The 21,281-nt window shown below is 34.7% G+C and overlaps 1 protein-coding gene across 1 annotated transcript in view; it reads right to left on the bottom strand.

The window, feature by feature from the left end:
• Positions 1 to 19,610, bottom strand: part of STS (steroid sulfatase (microsomal), isozyme S) — a 74,641-nt gene extending 55,031 nt beyond the window's left edge. The window contains exons 1-5 of the mRNA XM_010004643.1: positions 19,465 to 19,610; positions 17,685 to 17,806; positions 14,940 to 15,062; positions 8,883 to 9,306; positions 1,363 to 1,499 (exon numbers count right to left, since the gene is read on the bottom strand). Coding sequence (XP_010002945.1) covers positions 1,363 to 1,499; positions 8,883 to 9,306; positions 14,940 to 15,062; positions 17,685 to 17,806; positions 19,465 to 19,610 — 952 coding nt within the window. The remainder of the gene's footprint in view (positions 1 to 1,362; positions 1,500 to 8,882; positions 9,307 to 14,939; positions 15,063 to 17,684; positions 17,807 to 19,464) is intronic.
• Positions 19,611 to 21,281: the final 1,671 nt, after the last annotated feature.

The raw sequence follows: 21,281 nt of genomic DNA, 5'->3' as shown, positions 1-21,281 counted from the left end.
TGCTGTTTAAACCCTGGAGCCATTCTCCTGAAGGAGGCAGCAAAACGTAATGTCAGCGGCAAGTGGCCAGTGAGGCTGGGGTAAGCAAACTATCATGGAATAGAAAAAGAAACAGCAAAACCAAACACAGATGGTAAAACAAGCTACTGCTCAGTAGCTTACTACAATGTGGATGCAAACAGAAATTGCAACACATGCATACTTGTGCCTAAGGCAAGCACTTGGTGGAGAAAACGCTGGTGGCCATTGACAGAAGTAATAAAGATTCAGGAATGAAAGCCACTCTCATAACAAAACCTGTTTCACAATATTTGTTATATAAAAGATACCTTCCACATTGAAAATGCTTCCTACTAAGTGTATCACAGCTTCTCACTTCCCTCATTTTTGCAAATACTGCCCTAAATACATTAGAAATCAATAAATGTAACATGATGCCTTTTATTCTCTAGCTTCTGACACTGGACCTCTGGATGCAAAATATGCAAAGGAATATAAATTATTTTACACTGCACATGCTTGCATAATTTAAAAATATGTATGCACCAAAGCTGTGTATCTGTTTATAACAACTTGATAAGGAAGTAACATTTTCTTGAGGAAAGACAATTTGTACTGAGAACAGAATCGACTTGCACAGGGGAAGGAGGAATGACAGCTTATCTTTAGCTCCTAATACTGCAGTTCTCCAATAGGATTCTTTTAAAATATGACCTCCTGCTTTCACAGGTGATTATCTCTGGAATCAAAGAGTCATTCCAATTCATCCAGAGATAAGTGAATCCTGTTGAAAGATGTAATGATCAACTGCTCACCAGTCTCAGAGAGAATGGAAGGCTCTGAAGGGTATATCATTTGGTTTTGACTATTCTTGAACAGAAGTGGGCCTCACCGTAGCAAATTCATACTGTATGATTTGATACTATAGTCACTTTATTTGAAAATATTTTAATATCAATACAATGTGATCACTCTTCAAGCTGGTCTATTGTTTTTATAAGGACAATCTGCAGAAACCGGATGGCACCCAGAAGCTCAGGGGGCTGGATCAAACTACTCTGATTCAAATATCCACAGTTAAGATGTCCATGTCTCTGCCAAGTCCATTCTGCACGGACTACCTTCATAGTCAAATAAGAGAGCAGACATTTGTAGGACATTATACATTTGATCATAAAGTAGATATAATGAGAGCTCAAATTATTGTGCCTTTTAAATTACTGTTTCTTTCCCCTAAGTATAAAGCACAGGTATGTCAGATTTACTGCAGACATCCAAATTGCTGAAGTCTGCTTTTGTTGGACATGAATGTAAGTCTTCCATTAATTTCCTCCATTGATCTTAGAAGCAGATGTAACATACCTACACTCCAGTCCATTTCCTCCACTGCATCCCCATATAAACCATGCTTGCTCTTTCCTCTGAAATTTTCTGAAGCATATAGAGCAGTATGAACATGGAGATAAGACAGGACAAGAAGAAACGGTGTATCAGTATTCCTGGAAAAAAGCAAAACAAAACAAAATAAATCCTTAAACCTTTAGTATATTTTATAACAAAATTTATACAGCAAAATCTTGCCACAATAGATCTCAAAAAAACCAAACCAAACAACCATGAAAAAGGAATACTGTAACTGATTAGAGGGTCATCTTGAATACACACACACAGAGTAAAAATGTCATTCTTAACTGCATACTGAATTGAAAACAAATATCTAATTACTGTTTTCTATACATATTAAAAGACAACTTGTTTAAACTCAAGAACCTAGCAGGTTTTGGCTACAAACACCCCTCTTCACTTTACTAGTACATATTTCAAAACCTGAATAAAACTGCTGTTCAAAAACATACCTTTGTAACTATATGTAGTATGAAACACAGAAATCTTCCTCACAAGGTCATATGGAAGATGACCAACCAGACTATTATGAGGACCAGGGACAAACATACCAGAATATCAGTGACTATGTTAAATCAAGTGTACTAATACTTTTCCTCTTTTATCCTGCAGTGAGACGTATGACCAAATCACCTTTTGCTCTATGTGTCCATGCATGTAATCAGCACATAATACTACAAATATGCTGAACAAAGAATAAGTAATGTCAAAATAGATACTAATATAAATATTTTTCCTCTCACAGTAACAGTTTCCATTGTCTTCAGTTTATTTCCTGAACTAGTAAAAAAGACACAATGCAACAAATAGATCCTCTGTAAATTTTGCTGTTCATGTGATCTGTCAACACAACATTTATAATTGGTTACAGTAGGCTGTGAATTCACAGCTCAAGTAAGAACTTTTTCTTATGCATTATTTATAGAACTTTACTTTAAATTGTACAATACTAGCCAAATTTACTGCTGTATGCTCTAACAGCATTTGCAGTACATGATGCATGTTGTAAATATCAGTTGAATCACAAAGCGATATCTAGAAAACTTGTCTGAATTTTGCCTTAAAGCACATAGCTAACAACAAAACATTTTTTTGTTTTATTTAACATATATTCCCTCACCAATATGTAGTGGTTAATACCTGTGATTCGCATCAACAGCAGCTGACTTGTTCAACTTTTCAAGAAAGAAGAAACAATATAGAAATGCACATACAAACTGAAAACAATGACATTAAAAAAAAACCCAACCTTTAGAACTTGAAAACAAAGTATTTTAATAAAAGGGATTCATTGGATATCAATACTTTATTCTTAAGGACAATTAAGTAGGCTTAGTCTAGTACATTTATGATCCGTTTTTCCTCTCTCCTTGGTTGGATCTTCTTTTTGCATAAGTTGTGTGGTTGAAGCTTTCTTTTTTACTGGCATTAAGGCAGCAGTACATAAACTCAAAATGGGAAAATTTTATCCAGATTACTCCCTTGGTAAGTGTGTTTCTGACTGGGACATTTTATTCATTTAAAGTTTCTCCATTTCTAAAAAATTACAGAATAAATAGAACATTTTTCATGTGGAAAATGTAAACAAAATATTTTTAATTCCATTAAAATATTTGTGCATGTAACCTGTATTATCTTAGTATTATAAAGTACAGACTAAAAAAAAAACAACCACAAAACAACAAATGCAGTATTTTTCATAAAAGATACATTTTCCACAACATTGTGTTTTGTGCTTTTTGAGAGGTTATACGTGTGAGAATATGAGACTTCTGAGTCAATTAAAAAGACTGAAAATGTCAGCACTTCGAGTAAAAAAATAAAAAGTATATTTATAAATATTTCATATGTATATTAATGTAACGCTGACCTTTCATTAAAGAACATTTCTGCAAGGCAGTTCATTTTTGGTTTACAACCTGAGCTTTTTACTGTATGGGATTATCTTTGATTTCTCCTTTAAATACAGTTCACTGAATTGAGTGATATACAAATTTTAGGGGAAAACACTACAAAAATCTACTTAATATTTTTTGTGCAAGCACAATATAGTTTTCATGCAAACTGCCTTGTTCTAATGTCACAGAGGTAGTTCATACCTATGTATTTAGAGAAGTATATCTGTATTGCTAAAAATGAGTACCAAAAGCCTCCACTAAGTGTTATTTTCAAGAGATAACAACTCATGTTTGGGTTTTTTTCAAAGGAAATTGACACAAAGATCTACCTATCATGAAGAGTCATTGAATCAATGATTGATATGGAAGGGCACTACATCATTCTCTTCTTTGCAACTCAAATTGACAGGTTCTGATTGACAGCTTGCTGTCAGGTGAGAAGTATCTCACCTATTAATATCCTATAAAAGATCACAGACAGCTACTTATCTGCTGCCAAAACTCTTTGAGGAGAATCATAACTGCCTACCTTTGCTGTGACCTTGAAAATGGAATGGCAATATCAGCTAGTAAGCAGGAGAGAATTTCGAGAATAACAGCGTAACTCCTGAACCACTTCAGTAAATAGCCCCTTCAAAATCATATTGCTACTATCTTTGACACAGTTCAAACACAAGGAACTTCAGTTTCAAAAGATCTGAGATTCATCTACTCAAATACAGTAAAAAATCTTATCCTTACATGAATCATGCAGTCTTTTCAATTACTGAGTGACGAGATTACCCACACCTGACAAAAGACACTTTTAAATGTGTGCTTAACTGATCTTGCAAAAATCTGAATGCATCATGTTGTCAATGACTCCTCTGCATCACATAGTACTAGGTTTTTCTTATTTAGGATGAAGGAATCACTACATTACCCAAGAATTCAGTTCAGTTAAACAGCCTTAAAGCGGGTGAGAAAGCAAGTTACAACTCATCTGACATTTTGTGCTTCATACACGGGTCTTTTTTTCCCAGCAATTTTACTCTACATATTTGCTGCACTTAAAACTCCTTGGGTACTCTCTGTTTTGCATTGATATTGATCTAAGACCACTGCAACAGAGCCACAGGTGAAGCTCTGAATTTGTTGGCCTGCAGTTGTCACATCAAACTGAGACTTCAAGTATGATTCTGTATGGGAAATGAAGTGGGAACATGACATGACAAGATTTTAGTTTACTTTTTCACAATGAATTCTAAATTAACCATTATTATTCTTGACAAGTACAGTCTTTTTGAACAACAACAAAAAAATGCTAGATGTGAAACTGTCCTCACATTCTGTCATAAAGTACATTTTTTTAACCTATTAGACTACTACATCCTCTATATGAGTGAAGGTGTTAAGATTCACAGCAGCTGGCTATGAAAGCAGATATAATTGGCTTTGTCTGAGCTGAGAAAAAACTGTGTTATGTTAAAATTTGGTTAAGAGTTGTTTCTAGACTCCCCAAAATCTTAGAAATTCCAGTTAATTCATCCATAAGTCTGAAACAGCCTGCACAGAAATATTTGAAATAGATACAGGGATAATACATAAAACTTCCTGCAAGGATAAGTACAGAGGATGCAATAAGACATATTCAGTGAGAGTAAGTAGTTTTCATAGTTACAGTGCACCAAGACACAGCTAAAAATGAAAGAAAGCAAAAATGTTGAAGTATATAATCTGAAGAGATATTTTCAGCACAAATACACAACAGTGCGTTGATATAGGCAGATGCAAACCTAACTTTTCCTCTCCTGTAACTCTTGTTCCAATAAAAACAATATTCTTATTCAATATTCCCTCAAATGGATACATTAATTCAATGCTTACTCCCCATGGCTGCCTTCTCAACTTCCAGATTAGGTCACCATTTAGACAGCATTCTGTGTGACTGGACTGGCTGAATGCACTTCACCAATTCTTGCTCTTACAGAAGTAAAAGGTAAACCTTGGTTTAGTTTTATCAAAGCAGGATTTTGTCCTACAAGCTGGATTTTCTCTTTTTCTGACAGCCAAGAGTGTGAAAATCCTTGCTAGCATGAATGAATCTATGAATAAATATTTCTGTCTTACTCTTTTAAAAAAAAGACACACTTTAAACCACAAATCTCATAGTTTCTAAATTTTTCAAAATCAGAAAAGAGAATTCCAGACTAGTTGGGGGTAACTTATCAAAACCAGAAAAGGTGTTGAAAATTGCATGAAAGAGGGAAAACAAAAAAAAGGGTAAAGATTTAGTAGAGTTGTTATGGCTTGTAAGTTCCTACCCTTTTTTAATATATGTGTGCATATACATCATGTGTACACAAATATGCACACTTTTCTATAATTTGTATTTTGTTGTAAATTTCAAAGAATCTTCTTGTAGAATTAATAAAAAACACCTGATTTCAGAAATACATCTCCAGTACAACATGCCAATGGCCTGATCTTAAGACATACTGACATATGGAAAAACTCTAAACCACAGCCTGTCAGATTAGATGAAAATAAATTTGAATAAATTCTGTAACAGTGTTTCAGGGACTGAAATGGGATAGAAAAAAAATTTTTAAATGTTAACTGTCATAACAAAATTTTGAATGTTATAGCTGTGCAATTTATGACTGAAAAATATAAATCTGCATGAAAATTATTCAACATCATCTGCACTATAACTTTTAAATATAAACATGTTTGTATGAAAATTCCATTTTCCAGAGTCAGAGTTCATTAGGTTTTTTTATTTTTAATTTTATTGTGATCAGCTATCAAAAATTGTCAGAGTGGTATTCTGTAACACAGTGGTACTTTTGTTAATTTCTGATAGGTTAAAAACAGTTCTCGGGCATTTTCTGAATTTGGATTGTCTGTGCAGCTGGTCAGTAAAAGACACATGAGTGACAACAATACTGAACTTAACATGAAATAATTAACATCCATTTGACTTTCAAATACACTGTAATGTCTAGAGAGTGTTCCGATAGGTTTACAATATTACACACTTGCTCTTGGGAAAAAGGAATGAGAATTAACATAGACTGAGCTTACCTGCCCATTTGTAATTAGGGTGAGCAACTAAATTAGTATTTATTTTCACACACTGGCTCTGACACTTGTAATTGTATATCATATATATTCTTCTCCAGTGCCATTACTGAGCACTGAATATTGCATTTGCTCTTCTTCAAGTCATCTAGGAACAAATGAAAACAGTAATCTACATGTCATGGACTAAGGAAGAAGAAATACAATATCACCTCTCCAGAAGCCAGGCCGAAGTAAATATAAAAGCACATAGCTATATGTTATGAAGAAATTACTATAAGGCTTGAAAAATATAAAATCTAATTATTTTATCCAGGGTAAGAACTCATAAAGATGGCAATATGTCTAGAAATAGCTAGAAAAGATAATAATGTCAGAAGTCCATTGCCTGAACTCAGAAGAACCTATAAAGGTAATATAGGTAATAGGTATAATATTTACTTAGATAAAACATTTATGTTGAAATTGGTTTATATATATGTGTGTGTGTGTCTGTATGCGTTCACAAATATTGTTTATAAATATAACATAAAAGGGCTATACAGGAAGTTGCAGTGCTGTTGAAGATTGTAGCTTCATCATACATTTATTGGAAAGATAATTAGCCATTAAAACATGCATGACAGCTGATGGTTTTTAGTTTGATAAGAAAATGTATTACGAACAAGTTTTGGCAAATTACTCTGAATTCTGTAGTGTTGGTTGAACTCTGATATACTTGTGCACAGGGATTATTGGTGTACAGGACTGAGCTTGCTGCTTGTTTTATCATCTAAACAAAATAAGCCTGCATGACAAATCAAGTGTTGAGTCAAACATGTAGCTAAAGGAGAGCTGAGGGAGATTCTGTGCACAAGAATGCTGTGGAGCAGCCATGGCTTCCAACAACCTGGTGGCCTTTCTCTTAAGAGTACCAAATGTCTGACTGCTGGTGTAAGCTGGTTGCCTTTTGATGATCATTGTCCTAAAAATGTTGGTAGGCTAGTCAGAAAAGCCATGGTCTACCCATGTATGAACTATACAATGTCAGAGCCAGTGTGTCAAAGCAAATATTGATTTTGTTGCTCACTATATATGGAACAGATCAGTTCAGTAAATATTAATCTAATTACTTCTATCCCCAGGAGCAAGCATTATGGTCATAGACTTTGCATCTGAATTCACTTCAGGGCACAGTTAAGATTGCTCAGATGCCCTAATAGCTTCTCAATACTTTAATGTGTTTGAGTATTCTTTAACATTGACTCCGAGTTCTCTGGGTTATAATTCCAACTATAATTGCAGCATTCCTGTAAAAAAAGTTTCTTGCTAATTACAAGTATGTGCTACTAATCTTGACTTCAATTTAACATAACTTTTTTCTGGAAACTATGTTGAGAACTGGGGCCAAGTGCCCAGCTGATGTAAAGCCACTTACTTCCAGTTGAGTCAAAAAAGCATTGTGAGTTTGATGATACCTTGTCTTGCCAGCTCTAAACACTAAGCCATACAGTAACACTCTGCACATTAATAATATTAACAGAGTTACTAGCTTTCTAGCATCCATTTTCGATCTTGAAATTACCTGTTTTGGGGCATTGATTGCATTGAAATCAATGAAGCATTCAGAGATTTAAAAAAAAAAAAAAAAGAATCACTACAAGCACATTATGTACTTGTAAATCACAGAAGAATCTATCAATGTATAGTTAATATACTCAAGAATCTTTCAAAATCACCAAATACTTGGTCACCAAGCAAACAACCTCTCAACAGTTTCAAAGGGAGTGTATATGTGTGTGTTTGTAGAAAACAAAGTACTTAACTTTTAAATTATTTAGCATATAGATGAGAAGACATCTTTGTATCTATGTCCATTGCCAAGAGGAAATAAAGATGTTTTAGTTTATCTAAAAATGCTCATGAGAATGTTGATTGCTGAGAAGACTTATTCACTTAAAGAAATTTTATATTAAATATTTTATTTTGGCATGATTAATAGAGATGGCCACATAAAATATTTATAAGCATAGAAATCATAGAAAAGCAGAGGCTTGAGATCAAGATTTTAAATAAACATTTTTTCTTGCTAACATTCTTGATGTGTGACTGCATGCAGTCATTCAGTGCAGAAAAGGTAGCTTCTGATTATTTGGTATAAGTTTGCATTCAGCACTGATACCATGTGAATGTATTCACAATAACAAGCTGATACATGGTTTCAGCATAGTAATTTGGGACTTCTTATGTCTTTGAACATCTTTCTACTTTTGATTAACTATTTTTAGAAATGGTGCAAAGAGTTATAAAAGTGACCAAGAAAGCACGTAAACATAAATAGCTTTTAATTTGTATGGAGAAAGAAAGACATACCTGATAGAAATAAACCCAGTCACTTTCACTAAAAAGATTAAACTTCAGTACTTTCAAAGAAAGAGAAAGATCATGCCCACCAGTTCACTTATTTTTTTCTACTTTTTTAGAAACATCATCGTTGCGAAACACCAGCATTAACTTGTACCACAGTTAGAAACTTACCTTCCTATAAACTGCACAGCTTCCTTTGTCAGTCTCTGAGTAAGGTTCTCATAGGATAGAGGTTGTTGGATAATCTGATGGTTCCTCATTAAGAAACAGTTCAGGTGTCGAAAATGATAAAAGAAAAAAATCAAGCCCACAAGTGAAATTGTGGTTATTAACAAGCAGTAACCCAATGCTTGGAGAGGTATTTTGAGGAGGCCAATGTACTGCACTACTGCCAAAGAGACCAGAGTGATTACAGCAATTTGGATTGAGATGACAAGTGATTTCTGAACCCCTTTTAAAAATACGCTGCCTTGGCCAGGTTTGCAGTCTCTAAAATTGGTCACGGGAAGCCCATAAAAGTAATCAAATCCATGACTGAGGGGGTGGTGACAGAAGTCATTACTGCTTTCACAGTTCATCCCAAGATGCCACTTTCCTACAAAGAGAGAAGGACAGGGAACATTTTTGTAGTTAAATCATCAAACTTATAATGTGTTCTATTCCAAACATCAAACTGTCACTATCTGATTGATATCCACTTGCAGCAGCATTTATTGTGCAGATCCCTATTTTCTATCTAACCTTTCTTTATGCCTTCATCAAAGACTTTGTTTCATATCTGCCTCTTGGTTTTAGTTAGAAATAGTTTGGCACAGCTCCTGATAGAGACCATTAAATTCTGAGTGGGCTAGCAGGTCGCTGAAGAGCAACAGAGACCTAGCAGGTAGATAAATTAAAAAATGAAGCCTTTTTGCATCCACAGTTAAGTAGTCATTAAGAAAACCCACAAAGATGCTGTTTTCTTAGGAAAATATGGAGTCACAAAATATGTTTTCTGAATTTTTTCTGGCAAATCATTCACATTGGACTAGCTTAAAAACCAAACAAACAATACCACCCCAAAAAACCAAACCAACAAAAAAAAAAACACAACAAAAAACCCCCCAAAAAACCCCAAAACCCAGTAACAAAGAGGAAATAAATAAATAATATTGAAAGAAACAAGGCATTAATTATGTGATTACAAAATCTCTGAAATTGCCCATCTCCATGCATACATATATATAGTGAGGGAGATTATTATATATATATATAATGTGCATATGTAAATAAAAAAATAAACAACAGTAAGAAGTAAATTAAATGTTCTCACAGCCTTTTGTCTCACTAGGAAAACATTCTAATTCTGCAATAATGTTGGACACTGACTGACACAAGAAAACAGTGATTCTGATTTGTATTCTAGCAGCATAACCTATGTTCATGCTGATTACAGTAAGTATCTAGCTAATTCACTCTATGATTCAGGTAAAACCCCTCACCATATGGTTATGCATCCCTCAGTGCAACAGACCTGTTTTGTAACTGTTATTTAAATTCAAATGCATAATTAAAAAAAAAATCACTTAAGCCTATTGACAAAAAATATTGCTGGAGCCTCTCAGCAAGGAAATGTTGTTGAATATTTGAAGAAACATGTCACCATTGACAAAAGAGATGACAATGTATACTGCTGGGCCATACTTTATTTTTTTTGTATCAAATATCTAAACATGGACAGCATAATTCAGGGTTTGTGATCTCAAAAAAAATAATTAAAAAGCCCAAGAACAAAGGAAGTCCTCAACCCCATAACTTAGCCCAAAGAAATTTGAAATATGTTGTTGTAGAGAATTCAGGATAGACATGGTAGAAAGTACATGAAAGGAAAAAAAGCATATATAGCATGTTCCGCTTTCATGAACTATCTCAGCTTTTCCACATCTGTAAGAAAGAGCCCCTATGCAGGCAGTCCTGAGCATCTGCTGGGTCTAAACAGGACCATAAACATCCTGCAGTTTTGCCTTTTGCAACGACAAAGTGTCACAGTACCAAAGAGGTTGAAGATGGAGGTCAGTTCTGATTTTTTTTAATGGTGCCTAGGAAATGGGCTCAATGTCATTATTTCTCCTTCACAAATGACAGAACTAACGTATGAGATGGGAATGCCATGTGTCTAAGCAAAGGTGGAGAAAAATACCACAGAAATATCAAGCTTAACTATTTAGTTGAGTTCCATTCTCCTCGTACCTCTCTTGATGGTCTTAGGTCAGAAATACCTTCTGTGTATCATAGATGCAGACATAAAAGCATTTTCAGGTCTGCTTATGTGACAGTGAAATGGAGGTCTCTACAGCTTTCTCACCCCATCAGAAGTTTTCCCACTTACTGTCACAAGGCCCCTCACCTGAAGTGGTATTCTGCTTTCTGCAGATGGAATGGCTCTTGTCACTACTTTTGACATGGACCAGTGAACCTTACTGTGGCCAATCAAAAACAGGAATGCAAGTCACTATACTGAATTATTAAATGTTATAATGGAGTCATAAAGGGTGAGCTAAGACTGCAACTTTGAGCCTCATTCTCAGCAAGCAAAGAGACAGATTATGGAAAATAAATCCTTCCGTGTTTTCTTTTAGAAATCATAAAGACATGACTGTCTTTTTGAAATAACCATAAAGCCAGATGTCTAACAAGGTGAGCATGAAACAACCCTCATCAAGTTAGCTAACTGAAACAAAGTAAGAGGTATTAATCACAAATAATCACAAATTTAATTTTGCGCTTATTTGTCCATCTCAAAGCACCTATGATTCAGAAAATAATATGAAAAAGAAACTCAAATAAATTAAATATACTTTCAAGGTCATCTAGTATGACGTAAAGAAGTTTGTTTGAATCAGATCTCAATAAAACCAGACTCCGAAAGCCAGGACAGAAGAATCTTGTAACAACAAATTAGGGCAGAGGAAAATATAGGACCTATTTTTATCGAAAGCAGTTTAGTAAGCACAACAAATTGTTCAATGTCAAGATGAACCTGAGCCTCAAAAAAAGTTTTGTTCGGAAGCAACTTAAGTCAAACAAAGCAGACAGCAGGTTAACTGGGAAAAGCAAGAGAAGCACTGATTCACATTACATGGGCAGCTGTGATGGAAAGATGTAATTGCCATTCTCAAATGGCTGATGAGGTGGAGGATTTTGATAGATCCTGCACTACTGTGAAAAAAAAAAGTGATGACTGACTCTACAACATATGTTTTGTTTCAGTCCTTGTTACAATAACCCTTGCCTTGAGCTGGTGTTTCAACAGATTACTGTAGTGTGCTTTACACTCTGAGGCCTTTCTAAATCTGAGAGCAGTGCAGAATGTTCTCACTTCCTTGCCAAGTGAAGCTTCACCATATAGACACTTCACAAAAGTATAATACATTTCAGCAAATTCAACCAAGCTTTTCAGTGAAATTTATGCTGTTAAATGGAAATTATGAATACCTTAATAGCTTGAGGCCTAGGCTTTTTTCCTCTCCTTTGGCTAAAATCAAGATTTCTGCAGAGCAAATGCAGTGCAATGAAAGGCAAGTGGAAAAGAGAGGCAAGTCTTATTCAGGCAGGAAACTTCCTTAAGTACTCAGTTTTTCAGAACACAGAATGCTTTAAAGGGTGCAAAAATTTGTATTTCACCTCTACTCTTCACTCAGTTGCAAACGGAACAGCATTATATATTATATATAATATTGTTCCATTGTATATAACTATCTATTTCTTTTGGTATGATGTTGTGCTTTTCAGATAAATGAAGGTAAGATCAAAGATGCAGAGCAAGATGCAAAAAGAAAGATATTTATATTAAATACATAGCAAAAATCATATAAATATGCATATATTATTAATATGGTCAGATTTTAATATGTTCTGTTAATAACTGTTCTACTAATCCTACTTCAAAGGCTCAGCAACTCTTGAACACATCACTACAGTGGTATGTTCAAATATTACAACACCTCATTCTAGAGGAAAGATAAACTTTTCAGTCTATCCATTAGTGTTTTAAAATTTAGAGATAAGCTACATACTTGGATTTTAAACTTCTCCAGGTGCTAGATAACACAATGGATAACAGTAGTGAGAAAATGTAATTGAGTATAGTAGTAGTTAAAATAACACTTACTTACTTTCAGTAGAATTTTTAGATTATGGACAGTTATTTCCTACAGAACATCTACATGTTTTGCTCCTCTCCAGGAGGAGGCAAAATATTACATATTCAATTAATCTGTTTTTTTGAGAAAACTTAACTTCATTGCAGATATTCTAATGTTCTCTTTCTATCAGATCTATTAGATGTCACCTTATTTGTGGAACATGGGAAAAACAATGAGGTAAAAGTTAATACATGAAGCAGATTTATAGCTAAAATGTATTTAGGGGCATATCAAGCAAGAGGAAGCATATATACAGAGGACAGAAAAAAAAAATAAAATAAAATAAAGGAAAGTCCCTAACAGGAAGAAAAAAACGTCCTTAGAGAGTAAAGGGGAGAAAAACTTGGCCAAAAAAAAAAGACATGACATTACAAGTATGAAGAACTGAAAAGCTTCAAATTACCTTTATGCCAATTCATCACTAGTGCAGGATTTGACAATTAAGTGCTTGGGAATTGCTGAGTTAGACTGAACCAAGCAAAGACTCCCTGACCTAGACCAGTATGATGTAATAAGAATACCAGCAGAGGCAGAAAATGGGCTGGCTGGGAATCAGAGTCTGACAAAATCATCTTCAAATCTACATAATTTTTCTTTCTGTCATTTACATATGCTTTATCCTTAATTTTAAAACACTCCTTGATTTTTGGAAGCCTTCATTATACTCTAAGGATATGGTAATATTAGATCTTATGGCTTTCTAGCTATAATTCAGGCCATTTGGAAGAACTTTTCATTAAGCATCATGGAGATAACTTACAGAGATCTAAGTGGCAAGCTGTCATGTTGCAGCAAAAGTCGTTAAAAAAAGAACATTAACTAGGTCAGCCCCAGAAAATAAGTTGTATGACAGTGCTTGTTACAAACAGAAATATTATTTTCTTGTAGTCTTGAATCGAATATGGAGCAATAGGAATTAACTCCATGATAAACACAACAAATTATTAATGGCTTTTTTTGCACAGTTCAAATACACCTGCACTAAATATACTTCTGCTAAGACTTTATGGCTTTCTGTTTTGAATCTGTCAAGACATCAAAATATTTTACAGTTTCTAAGACTGGGCTATAGCCAAGTAGGATTTCTACTTACGAATATTGACATTGGTTATCTACATAACACCGGTATTTTTTGAACAGTGGTGTAAATTGTTAGCTTTGCTAAACAGCCTCATTTTTTAGACAAAAATTAATCTCAAAATTGCAAGCTTTTGTTACATTTAAAAATCATATTTGGTGTATTCATCATCTAAATTAATGTAGTAACATGCTAGTATGCTGTTCTCTAAACAACTATTTCCTGGCAATTCCAGTACAGAAACACATTATGTAATGCAAGTTTTATTTCACAAAAATGTTTTAAAATACAAAGTGTAGAATAAGTCAGTGGCCAAGTAAGAAAAAAAAATAAAAATCACATTATTTAAGCTTTATGGTATTAAGTCTAATTCCGTTTAATATTAATCTAGTGGGATTCCATTTAACCATCACTGGATATTTCTACTGCAGTTAGTTGTATGAACTATGTTGATAATGAGAAATAAATTTTTGTATTAAACATCTACCACAGGATAAGACAAATTTCCAAATTTCCTAAACATGCCTATTTTTGTTTGATTACTAAGAAGAGAATCCAGACAGCCTAGGTACTACATTATTTCATTATCTACTCCATGGATATATGAAGATCGGTGAAATGAAACCCACCAATGTGCTGACTTTTCTCTTGCAATTACTTCCTCATTGTTTCTCTGTAGTAATCAAACTTCTATTTATACTGAAAACTTTTCAAGAGCTTGACAAATTGAACAATTTTTAAATTTGTTCATCATGTTTCTTCAGTACCTTGCACTATGAGACTATAGCTATGCAAGTGAATTACCCGATTAGTGCTTCAAATATGTGTGGGAATGTGCTTAGCTTTGTACTAACATCATTATGCTGTGGGGGGAAAAAGCTCAGTGCAGACCCTATAGCCTACACAGAAAGCTAATGTTCTTGTGATTGAAGTGAATTAAAAATAATGCTGTGTATACAGTTTTACCTATTAGAGCTGTTGCATAACCCCTCTGCTTCAGGAGTTTGGAAAAAGTGATTTCTTCAGAAGGAAGTCCCCCAGAAGAGGCAGAAAATAAGAAGACACCAACTCGTGAGAAGGCAGCCATTCCTACAGACAATGAAAATGAATGAGACTTGGATAATATGGTGAAACAACTTCCATACTTTCTTTCTGCATACTCTTTTTTGCTTTAGATAGTATCACTTAAATGACATATTACCACCAGAGGCTAAATATTACAAGTGGCAGATACAATCATCCCTTTAGCTGAGCAAGGTATTTTCTGTATTGACACCAGAAATTGAGAATTGGAGAAAGAATTATCTGCTTTTAACTGTGGGGACAGCAATCACATAAAGAGCTATAGACCCTTCTGTAGCTATTCTAAGGTATAACACATCTGAAAGAAGCTGAGATTGTATAATTTATTTTTCTTGTACATGGGGAACAAATGGAGCTGAGGATTACATGAGATCACTGCCAGGTTCTGCTCTCAGAACTTCCACTTTCCTCACGTCATTTTCTACAAGTCTATAAGGTGATTTTTGAGAAGACAGTTGAAGTAGGGAAGTCTTACAGCTGGGCATGAAAATATTATGAGGTCAAAAAAAGAGAGAGAATCTGATTCAGGAAATAGAGTGACTAAGGCACTCACCTTTGATGGGAGAGCACCAGTGCTCCAATGGCATGAAGACCATGCCAAGATGTGATTCAGTGCACAGACACTTCATCAGGTATCAGTTAACAAGACAACACCTAAATAAGGCACAGTGATTTCTATGTACTGAGAGTCTGAGGAACACAAATGTGAGATTATAAACTTCCCTCAGGATGAGGAACTTGAGAGCTCAGGTTCATGAAAATTAGATTACTAGGATTCAAGTTGAGAGCTGGCTCTGAGTATAGACAGACAGAATGCAGAGCATCTATGCAAATCTGTGCAGATGTATCTCCAGGAAATCTGAATTATGCAACTGGATGATTGCAGTGCCAAGGTTACATGACTAATGTAGACAACCAGAATCTTTCCTCAGGTATCCCTTGTGGTTAGATGAAAAAAAGACTTACAAGGTTGGTTTATTTAACAGAGCTCAACCTACCCTTGAAATGTTGACTAGTTTTTCACCCCAGCTAGCTTTATTGATAAAGAGTTTAGGTAGCTTTAGTTATCTTTACATATTTATACTTCCTCTATATACATTTATTTATATTTATTTTTAGCTACTTCAATCTCTTGTAACTGAAATGAGTGTAATTGCCTTAAATTAACAGAATGAAACTACAGAACTGTGATTTTATTTTTTTTCCAGCTACCTTTCTCTGAGTTTGTGTCTCATCAAATACTGCATTTCTGAATATTTTTCTTAAGCTTTATTGGCAGGAGTTTTACATTTCCAGCAGATTTTTCCACATCACAATTCTAGTATCTTCCATAACAATCCTTTACTCGTTCTTCACTGATGTTTGGAAGTAGTCCATATTTAGCACTTTTGCAATTTAATTAAGACAAAGTTCAATTTTTGCACCTACATGGAAATGATTAGGCATGACTGAGAACAAATCAGTTGAAAAACAAAACAAATCAACAGTTAAAAATCTAATTTTTCAGAAATAAGAATGAGGAGTGTAATGGAAAGTGACCTGTGGCTTTTCCTTCAGCAAATATTAATAGCAACACAGCTGTAACAGGTTTATAAAATTTTCCTTTGCAGCTGAACGTAATGGAAAATTTAGCAAGTTATATTAGCTGGCACTTCTGCAGAAGCTTGTTACTTGATTTGAATGAGCATGAATGTATCAAGTAGGCTCCTGAGTCTTGCTTTGCTTTCATTCCCAGAAGCAAGGACAGGATGTTTTATCACTAATGAACAAGTGATCTGATTAATGTATAATGATCCTTGCTAAAAATGATGTTAAGAGAATGTTAAAGTTGCACAGCTAAACACTGAGGGGCTCAGTCCCAGCACACTAAAACAAAAAGAATGGATCTTCACTTACTCAAATTGGCTTTGGATCAGGTATTTTATAAAAGTAGAAGTTATTAAATGCATATATTCATAGGATGCTTAACGCCGTGTATGGGTAGATATGGAACAAAAATACTTAGAAAGAACAGAGATTTTTTTTCTCTCTTCTCAGTTTTAAAGACTGCTTGAATGTCTTGATGAATTGTCCTTCCTGTCCTCCTCCTTCTTCCCCTTAAAAAATAACAATTTTTCTAAACTGGAATGTTTCGTGGAAACTGAAATGTCTGACCAGAAGGATTTACACTGGGTTCTTCCATTTTGTCTTTCTAGATCCACCTCTGTGATATTCAACACTCAGGGTGCCCACCAACATCCTGGGAGCAGCCTGAACACAACTGGGGAAGCAGGCAGAGAGCTCAGGGTTATTTGAAGAGTGGAGGAAATCGATGGTATTTGTGTGCTCCTTACTTTAAATAATCCTAATCAGATTTTTTCCTCAGTATTTAAACAATAATACTTTTCTCAATTTAAAAAAAAAATAAAAATAAATATTTTTGCACTAACTCTTCTGAAATATGAAGATTTCCCATATACATGGAAAATTTCAAATGCTGACTAACTTAGCTGGGCTTGATTAGTCACTGAAATGAGTGATCATTACCTGACCCAGTAATGATACAGGTAGCAAGAAAGGGCAGAGACAAACATGCATAGTTTACCACAGATAAAATACTATATTTATATATAAATAATGGTATTTTACCTGATCTGATAGGATATCTTCCTGTCATGAAAGCTGCCCTGCTTGGAGTACAAAGTGGGGATGCTGCTATATGCTGAGTAAGTGTTACTCCTTCCTCTGCCAGCCTGTCAATATTAGGGGTTCTGGAAAAGCAGGAAAGAAGCCAAAAGAATACACAAAGATTATTATTGTTTTACAGGTATGGTGAGATCAAGGCATCCAAGGCCAAAACCATCAGGAAAATCAAGTTAAGACTTACCATATGCAAATTATCAAAACCATGGTGGTGTTGTAATTCTAAATGCTATCATATTTAATATTTCTATGTTAGGTGTCAACACTGAACTGAGACACTTTCATCTGCTCTCCAAATCGTTCTGTGTTTCTATGATTCATAGCCAATGCTCAACTGTGACTCCTGGACATTTTGTATTGCAATCCTTTTTAATGCATTCCTTGCCCCAGAACTGCAACTTTGCTACTTACATGGCCTTTCTGTTTCACCAACAGGGAAAGGAGAGACTGGAGAAAGGTCATGGTTATTTACTCCCTACTTGGTTCCCCTTCTGCCTTTTCCTAGCAAGTTTTTAGGGGAGATTTAAACTGTTATGATGCTCTGATTGACTCTATATTAATGGTGTTTATATGTCTGACATGACTACATCTGCAATATTAAATCCAGGAGCATATCAAAATTTCCATATTGGCATGAGAAACTTGTCTGTGATCTGAAGAAAGATGAAAACTGGTTTCTGCAAGGAAAAATCCCATGCCCAGAAAAAAAATAGGAATGCAGACTGGCCAGGAGCTACAGCATGCTCTAATAGGTTCCTGACTTGGGAAATTAATTACCATGAGCTCAAGGCACACTAGAGGTCTCATCATCTAAGCATGAATAGTCAGAAACATTTTCCAACATTTCCTAACATTGATTCTTTGCTATCTATAGTATCACTTATTGATAACAAGCAGTTATGAATTGTGGCATGCTAAATTCCTTCATACGCCAAAGATGTAATTCTGAATTCTCACATCAGAGAACATAGATCTTGGAGCAGTTCTGGTACTTGTGGGAGGATTCATCCAAGCATTGGTGTTGTATATACTTTGTTCCTGTTTAAATTACAAGCTGCAATCTGAGTTGGTTTTTTGGGTTGTTTTTTTGGGGTTTTTCTTGAGTTTGAGTTACAAGAAGTTTTTATTTGTTACTAACTTCAGGAGCAAGACTTTAACATTTGACAGGATGGTGCTTTTAGTCTGAATCTCTTATTTAACTGGATCAAAGATTTTGCACTACTGAAACACAATGAATAGGTAAAACTTGGCCTATTTACAGAACCATCATACCCTCAGTAAGGATCATACAGGTGAATACTGCTGCATTACTCAGGTACATTAACGTTTGTGTAGATGAATTTACTGACTACAGTATGAAGAGAAATGATGGAAGGAAATCTAAACCTTATTCCCAGTTGGTTAGTAACAAGTATGTTTCAAATAATGAGTGATTAAAAATATGCTTAATTCATAATTGTTGCATGATGTATATTTTAAAAGACAATTGTTGGTTATACTTTGCTTCTCTAAGACCTACTCTTACTTGGCTGCTCAATTCTCTGTAATGCAATTTTCCAGTGGGATAAATACATCAGATAAGTATTCTTTTCTTATTAAGAAAGATCAAATATTCTGTTCTCTGGAAAGGTTATTAACTCCAATTAGTTATAAAGAAGCTAGTAAAATCTCTGAATGTTTTGGGATTTTTAATTTTACAAATTCATAGAAAAACTCTAAAGCATACCTTAAGGTTCTGTTCCCGTAACATCCTAGGTCTCCAATACCAAGATCATCTGCCATCAGTAAAATGACATTGGGATTTGAAGCACTGCTTGTTTTCACATTGTTTATGGCACACTGGAATATTATTAGAAATAAAAGGAATCTCATCTTCTTCCTGGTGTGTAAGAACAGGCAGAAAACATAACAGATAGACTGTTGTGTTGTGAGGTTTTTTAATATTTGACTGTTAATCTCATTTAGCCCTAGAGAAAGAAAATTGGATTGCATGTTTTTATTGGGCCTTTTTTTTTCACATGAAGATTTTTAAACATTATTTTATCTCTCATATTTCTTAAAAATAAAAAGCCATCTCTTAGTATATACCTGATTTTTCCTTCCATCCCTTTACACAAATGAGACCTTTAAAAAATGTTTAAAATAATATTTTTTTAGGTATGTGATTCGAGAAACACAGTAATTGAAATCATTTAGGACCAAAATTTCCCAGGTTCATTGTTGAAAAAAGGTTCATCAGTTCTGCTGAATTTCTCTTCACCAAGGGAAAAAAAACAAACAGCTAGCGTTTCTTGAGAGGAATAAGTATTATGGAAAAGGAGGTGAAAAGATGCTTTATCAAATTATTGGAAGGAATGTTTCAGAAAAAGCTCTTTACAAAAGTTTTAAATATCAGGGCCTACAGCAAAATGCTGTGAAAATATTTGATATCACAGTGTTCTATAAACAATGATCACACTATAACCAACTTCAAACAGGAAGATGAATGTATTGCACAAAATACTACTTAACATTATATACTTTTTTTTGATAAAGGTACAGTCTATTTGCAGATGTGTATGCTATGAATGTTACCTTACCTAAACAGAGACTTGACAGAGCTCTGTTTTAAACTGCATTGACTATGTCTTGGCTGAAATTAAGTGATGGAGTGTGGCAGGTATACACATTTTAAAAGAATGGAGACTGTAATACTGACATTTTTTCTGGATGCAGGCAGCCTTTTCCAAATGCTGGTGATGCATGATCACACCTGCACTCATTATTATGCTGGGACAAGATAGAAAGCAGGGGAAATCAAGACTGAGGTAGAAATTTGAACATGAGGAGCTGGAAAATGAACTAGAAACAAGACTTTCCAGAGAGAATAGGGACAGCAGGTCAAGAAGGAAAAAACTTGTAAATCAGTGAGTTACGGTAGATGAAAGTAACTGCAGTGAAGATCAAGAAGCCAGAACTGGACGAGCTGGTACAAAGATATAATCCTGAAAGTAGGGTCCATCATTCAGTGAGCAAGAAGCCAATCCACACACAGTAGAGATATTTGCTTTAATATCCAGTTCTGCGGAGAGAAGGGAGTAGGGCAGTATTCCACAAAGCAACATCAATTTCTGGAAATGCAAGTGCTACTTTATGCCCAAAAAAGTGAGAAACAACGTTGTTTCTTAACATTATTTTACCATTCACACACAACATTGGTTAACTTATTCCTTGCTTCCATTTAAAGGGCCAGTGCTCAAAAATAGCACTAGGTATGCTCAGAGAGTAGGGAGGATTTTTGTTAGGGGGGGTCCCTCTAGCCTATGGGTGGGTATTTCAGTATGCTAATAGCTCATTAGTATATTAATGGTGTGTTAATAGAGTGAGTCTGATTAGTCAGTGTTTTCTACACAGTGCTCAAGGCTGTAACCAAGATAAGCTGTGGGGAGTGCTCCTTTCCATCCCTTTTATCTGTCTTGTAGGTGTCTTGCAGGCGTGTTTCAAGGCAAGGCTGTGACTGCTGTGGACGTGATTTTCTCTAACTGGAATCTGTTTTGCTGTTTC

Source organism: Chaetura pelagica, unplaced genomic scaffold (assembly GCF_000747805.2).
Source record: "Chaetura pelagica isolate M959 unplaced genomic scaffold, ChaPel_1.0 scaffold178, whole genome shotgun sequence".
NCBI lineage: Eukaryota > Metazoa > Chordata > Aves > Apodiformes > Apodidae > Chaetura > Chaetura pelagica.
This window is presented reverse-complemented; position numbering and strand designations above follow the sequence as displayed.